This window comes from Gopherus evgoodei, chromosome 9 (genome assembly GCF_007399415.2).
Source record: "Gopherus evgoodei ecotype Sinaloan lineage chromosome 9, rGopEvg1_v1.p, whole genome shotgun sequence".
NCBI lineage: Eukaryota > Metazoa > Chordata > Testudines > Testudinidae > Gopherus > Gopherus evgoodei.
In genome coordinates this window covers 49,357,387-49,363,908 of record NC_044330.1, presented here as the reverse complement: position 1 = coordinate 49,363,908, position 6,522 = coordinate 49,357,387, and the positions used below count along the sequence as shown (strand labels likewise).

The 6,522-nt window shown below is 47.0% G+C and overlaps 1 protein-coding gene across 6 annotated transcripts in view; it reads left to right on the top strand.

Annotated features, from left to right (window-relative positions):
- The first annotated feature begins 1,604 nt into the window (after positions 1-1,604).
- Positions 1,605-6,522, top strand: part of ATG16L1 (autophagy related 16 like 1) — a 32,591-nt gene continuing 27,673 nt past the window's right edge. For 5 of the 6 annotated variants that reach the window (XR_004001937.1, XR_004001939.1, XR_004001938.1 and 2 more), the window contains exons 1-3: positions 1,605-1,687; positions 2,063-2,310; positions 3,292-3,385. Coding sequence is in view for 1 of the 6 variants with exons in the window: in XM_030574864.1 (XP_030430724.1) it covers positions 2,196-2,310; positions 3,292-3,385 (209 nt within the window). In the remaining 5 variants the exon portion in view is untranslated. Of the gene's footprint in view, positions 1,688-1,883; positions 2,311-3,291; positions 3,386-6,522 lie in introns of those variants that run through there. The other variant, XR_004001940.1, reaches the window with a different exon arrangement.

Here is a 6,522-nt window from a genome sequence, read left to right as displayed (position 1 = left end):
ACAGAACAGATAGAATATCAGGGTTGGAAGGGACCTCAGGAGGTCATCTAGTCCAACCCCCTACTCAAAGCAGGACCAATCCCCAGCCAGATTTTTGTCCCAGATCCCTAAATGACCTCCTCAAGGATTGAACTCACAACCCTAGGTTTAAGCAGGCAAATGCTCAAACCACTGAGCTATCCTTCCCCCCTAAGGCTCCTGGAGCTAGCTTCACCATTGCCTGGGACCCTGAACCTTCTTCATCCTAATCCTGAGAGAGCATAACCAGATCAGCCCAGAGAGACCTGGCCATCTGTGATGAAATGGGACCAGACTTTAATAAGAGAGCTGATACTGGTTCCCCCAGCAAAATTAGCTAGTTGAATGATATAACTATGCCACCACTATGAGGATCACTAAGGCTATGTCTACACCAGAGGTTCTCAAACTGTGGTGCACGGAACAGCTCCACTCAGGTGGTCCATGGATATTTCCTTCTAAGGTCCGCGCCTGGGTGGCCACACACAGGAGAATGAAGGGCCACCCACCTAACTGGTGGAGCCACGCAGGTGCGATATGACTCCACTAATTCTGTGCCTGGACCCTAGAAAAGATGCACATGTAAGGTGAGGTGGTGGCCCATAGGGGAATGGGAATAGCTGGGAGGGGGCAATGGGGTGAGAAGAGGGGTGTGGAGAATTTGGGACATGCAGGGCTGCGGTGGCCAGAGAAAGAGGCAACTTTCCCCAGCTCCAAGACTGCAGCTGTCATGGAGAGATGTCCCTTTGCCCCAGCCTCAGCTCTGTGACTATTGGGGCGAGGGAGAGACCCCCATCTCCTTTCCAGCCACAGGCCAGTGGTTGCTGCAGCAGGGGGAGAGAGGGAGACCCTCCCCCTTCCCCAGCTCAGGGGCTGCGGCGAGGCACATCCAGCGCACTAGAAAGGTAAGATTACGGACATTAAAATATAAGTCATGTACTTTTATTTGCAGCACACCGCTCCCCCCTCCACAGGACACCACAAACCATCACCCCTGGTCTCTCCAGCCGAGAGGCCACACGCGCAGAGGGTCCACCACGGGCCCGGCACACCTTCTCGCCACAGCCACACCCCGACAGTAGGAGACGGCGAGGCCGAGCCTCGTCTGCCCCGCAAGCGCTACACCGGGCTGAAGAGGTCGGTCGGTCGGTCGGGCCTGCGCCCAGCCCACAGGAGCAGGCGGGCCGGTTCCGTAACGGGCGAAGTGTCTAGGCAGGTCAAACCCTGACCCCGTTTCTCTGCTGCTTTCGGCGCCACCCCAAATGGCGGCGACCTTCCTCTCTTTGTGCCACTTTCAAGATGGCGGCGCGGCGAGAGCCCGTCTATCGGGACCGCCTCTAAAATGGCGGCTCGAGGAGGCCCTCCCTCCCGATTTACCATGTTGTGCCGAGGTGGCCACCTTGTTCGCCGGATAGCGATTGTGACTCGCCCGTAGCGAGCCCAGTGAAGGCGCCGCCTGTGCTGGCAGAGCCTGCGATGTCCGCTAGGGCTCTGACTGGAGGCGGCTGCTGTCCGGGCCGGGTAGCCCGGCGGCGGCGGAGGCAGCCGGCAACGGCTTTATTGTGCGACGCGGAGCGCTCAGGCCCCCGGTGATGTGCGGCTCGGGAGAATGGCGCCGGTGGCGCGCGGCCGAGCGGGACAGTGGCTGTGTCCAGGCTAGGGAGTGGTGGTGAGGCCCCCGCCTGTCCGAAACATCCGGGGAGCCGGGCCCTGCCGCGCCCGGCTCGTCCCTAGACCTCTCCCGAGTCTGTCACTGTCCTCTCCGCCCGCCCTGCTGCCAGGTGCCCTTTGCCCCGCCCAGGCTGTGCGTCCTGCTCCCCCCCACCTGCCCCATCTCCCCGCCCTGCTGGTAGTTGATCACTTCCCTAATCTCTCCCCCCGGCTCTGCCCCCTGTTGCCCTGCTCAGACTGTGTCCCCCCACCCCCCCGTCAGTGTGTCCTGCCCCTACTCAACCCCCGCAGTCTGCATTTCTCTTCCCTGCCCGAGTGTGTTCCCTGGTCCCATCTGTCTCTCTCTGCCTGTGCGCCCTTCTGGCCCCTCCAGAAACCACGAGGTCCTGAGCACTGGGAAGTCGCAAGGCTCTGCGTGCGAGGGTGTTTGTGGCAGGAGTAACTTGCTTAGCCTGGTTCCGCTCAGCGCAGTAGAAAACCGGAACGCTGAGGCCAGTGCTGGTGAGATGACTTCTGGGCTCAAAGCAGCTACTTTCCCCACGTGGAAACGACACATTGCAGAGGAGCTGAGGCGCCGCGACCGGCTGCAGAGACAGGCCTTTGAAGAGATCATCCTCCAGTGTAAGTGTGTGTAACGAACCACAGTTATGTTCTGCAACCTCAGTAGCATACTTCTAACTATAGCAGTGTTGGTGCCCACTGCATCCCACAGTTCCCAAAGTTAACGTTATAAGCACCTGAAAATGGGGATATAATTGAAAATGTTGGGCAACCTTAACCATGATCATTACTGTTCACTGCATATAATGAAAGACAAAAACACTGGTTTGTTGATGCTTAAGTGTAGTATTTCACATTTAATATGAGAGACAAGCTGGTTTCAGTTCAGTCCGTCTGCACTGTGGATGGTATGAGCAGTATCTTTTCATCTTTTAAGGTACTTCCTCTAAGGCATTGTTCTGGTATTTGTTGGAGTGAAGCCAGCACTAGTGTTGCCTGTACTGACTTTTAGTTGGGGGTGTTAAGTCTGTAGTTTTGGTCTTGTCCAATACAGTTGCTTTTCACTTTAAGCTTGTTTTTGGCCATCTCTTTTACCTGTAGTTGCAACATGAGCAAATAGAAGCAAGTGGCTGGTCCCCAACTGTTGTGCTACCATGCTAACCCTAACTTGTTACTTTTTTCCCCCTGTAGTGTAAAATAGTGTTCTACTGTATTACAAATATTAGAGGTTTGGTTGTGTTCTATAGGCTGCACTTTGGTTGCCTTTGCCTGGGATGAGTTCAAGGATGGATTCTTCAAACCTGTATTCCCATGAGAAGTCCTACATTTATCAATAGCAGTACATATGAGTAAGGACTACTTCTGAATAAAACTTTGCAGAATTAGTCTCTACTTTCTCAGTTTCTCAGAGGTTATCTAAGCCTGAGTAGGAATAAAACCACTGTCTACCAAAGTCAAAACTGGGTGTGTGTATCACAGTGTGACATACTATCATATGATGAGTTGGTGTAGGATTAACTACAAGATCCTGAAATCTTATAAATGGAGAAAGCTGGTTTTGCTCCTTACTTGTTTTTTAATTGTACTTTCTTGTCCTGTTAGATAACAAGTTGCTAGAGAAGACTGATCTCCATGCAGTACTTGCTGATAAGCTGCAAGCAGAAAAGTATGACTTGCAAAGCAGACATGAGATCAGGTACTTGGAGTTCTTTTTCAGTCGAGATGAACGTTTCAGTCAGCTGTCTCTCATACACTAAAACTTCTTGCATATACATCCAGTCTCTCTAGATTACTACAGTAACTTGGAACCAAATATTCCAATAGCTCCTGATAAACCTAGATTAGGTTGTAGACCACTTCATTACAAGGTCTTGCAATTGTTACCCAGTTTAAGTCCATTCTTGTGGGAAGCTATCTTACAAATAGATTTTCAGACAGATAATGGTTTATGTGGTCATTTGTTAGCAGCCTCTGTATTTGATATGGCCTAAATTGGACTATTATGCTGTTGGACGTATTTGCCCCATAACTTTCATACTACTTCTCACTGTTGGCTTACAATACCACTTCAGTCAGAAACTTTGTCCACTTTCATAAGCACTGTAGAGAAAGACCAGGTCTGTACTTAAGGTAGAGGTTTTCAGACTTGGTAGCTTCATGGTCTCATGAGTCATGAAGACTTCCGTAGGGAGAAAAATGAAGTGGTAGAGTGCATTCTCTTCTCCCCTTATCCCACCTCACCCCCATCCCCCATGCCAAAAAAAGCCTGGTGGCCAATAGCTTCAGAAAGTGTTATTGCTTTAGGAAAAACCCAGGTACTGCAGGTGGTGATAGTGCTGATGGTTCTATTTGCATTTGAGTCTATACTAACCCAATTCCCTAACATAATGCAACATATAGTTCCATGCGTTGACAGCCTGTGAACAGTAACAGATCAGGACCAATATTATTGCAATAAGGGCACAATAGTAGACTTCAATATTCATGACAGTTATAAAGTCAATGTATACAAATTGCTTCACCAACCAACGAAGTGCAGCTACCTCTAGAGTGGAAAATATGTTGTGTAAAACCACTGTATGCTGTTGAGGATAGGAAATGAATAATACTATGTACTACATAAACTGCAAGTGAAACATTAGGCAAGTAGAATGTAATTAGTTGAAATAGAATTTGACCCATACCATAGGCAAAACATTAAGTAACTAGAGCAAGGGTCAGCAACCTTTCAGAAGTGGTGTGCCTGAGTCTTCAGTTATTCACTCTAATTTTAAGGTTTCGCTTGTCAGTAATACATTTTAATGTTTTTAGAAGGTCTCTTTCTATAAGTCTATAATATAGAACTAAACTATTGTTGTATGTAAAAGTAAATAAGGTTTTTAAAATGTTTAAGAAGCTTCATTTAAAATTAAATTAAAATGCAGAGCCCCCTGGACCGGTGGCCAGGACCTGGGCAGTGTGAGTGCCACTGAAAATCAGCTTGCGTGCCGCCTTCGGCACATGTGCCATAGGTTGTCTACCTCTGAACTAGAGTGTAATTACTTGTTAGAAATTGACCAGCACACGGGCTGATAGCCTTATGAAAAATCTCAAAGGTTCTTTGGTGACCAAAATATTTAAGGTTGTACAAGTATCTGCTGTGGCAAAAGCTATGTTTGTGGGGATTGTAACAGGCTGCCCTGCCATCTGAAATAGATTCTTAGTTGTGCCTTCGATAGCCAACTTTCATTTGTGGGAGGCTACGCCCAACTGGATAATAGTGTAAGAGGAAAGATGGGGGTGAGGACTACAGTACATATAAACAAAGCCTTACAAGTAAAAGCCTAAGCCTTACTCTGGAAGTGCCCTCGGTATACTCTTATATATGTTGATAAGAAGTGAATCCCACAGCCATGGGTCTCTGAGAGACTGTCTTTACCTGCCCTAAAGACTTGAGTGGGGAATGGCTGGTTCCATCTGGTAAGTCACAGGATAACAGACGTTCCTTCAGGACTTTTTACACTACCTTTTGGACATGCAGATGTCTGGCAATACATTGCTTATTATCATATTGGACCACTGGGTCAGTGCTACCTGGGTAGGAAGAATAAGTTATCAACACCACTTCCTGAAAACCTAGTCGTCTTGTTCTATTGGTGAACTGGTTTGCACCTACTTAGCTTGTGAGATCTAATGTAAGAACAACCCAAGGTGGTATGGTTTCAGGCAAAATAGAAATATTTGTTATCATGTAAACTAAAGTGAGAGGGAAGTTTGACATGACCACATTACAAGAGTCTCTCTCGCATTCATTTCTCTTCAGAACACTAATCTGTCACTCTGACTCCTTCTGATTTTATGGTTTTCAGAGCAGATTAGCTAGGTCGTCCCATCTCTCCCCCTGTTCTTCTTCGCACCAAGTGCCAAACATAGGATGAGTACACAAACAGATAGTGCACATTTCCTTCTACTGCTTAGGGTTACTAATATGTCTATATTTTTTTCCGATTTTCATTGTTTTAGAAAAACTGGTTTTGTTTTTTTTAACTTCTAAAAAAGTTGTTGATTTGCTTGAATTGTATCTTTTAAAAATTGACCTTCATGTTCCTGTGTGCGATCTTCCAAAAAGCATAAGAGATTTTGGTTATAGTGATGGGTAGTGTATTGTTTATATTAGTTTCTAATGGCTCCAACCTGATCAGGACTCTGCTGTGCTGTACAAACAGAATAGGACAGTATCAGTTCTCAAGGAGCTTACAACTTCTGTAGAGAAGATAAAGCGTGGGAGAAGAAACAGAGGCACAGAGAGGGCAAATGACTTTCCCAAGATGTTGCAACAGATCAATAGCAGATCAGGGAATAGAGCTTGGGTTCCCTGATTCGCAGTCCATTGCCCTATCGCCTGGAACGTGCTGCCTTCTGAAGAACTCTAGACTGTATCGGCTCCCTCCACAAGCCACTTTAAATGCACCCAAACTTGCAGTTTTTGCAGTCCTTGGGGTATTGTATAAAAAACTTAATCTTGCTTCTGTTTTAACCTAAAATCAGGAACTCTTAATGTAATAACTGGGTCTAAATTCTGTTTAGTAGGTGATAAGAGTGTGAACTCAGTCCCTGGAAAATCAAGGAACCCTTCCAAACTAAATAAAATTGTGCTGGGAGGAGAGGGTGTTATGGGCCCTATCTCCCCCATTAACAGACTAGTGTATAAAAATAAACTGAAAAGTAGTTCCATAAGTAGAGTGACAACTTGTAAATTAAAAATAATGCAATTAGTAACTGACAGCATTGAGTGTACGGCATGCTGTAAGACTTGTTCACCCTAGGTTAGGACTCAACTTGTGTAGCATCTTA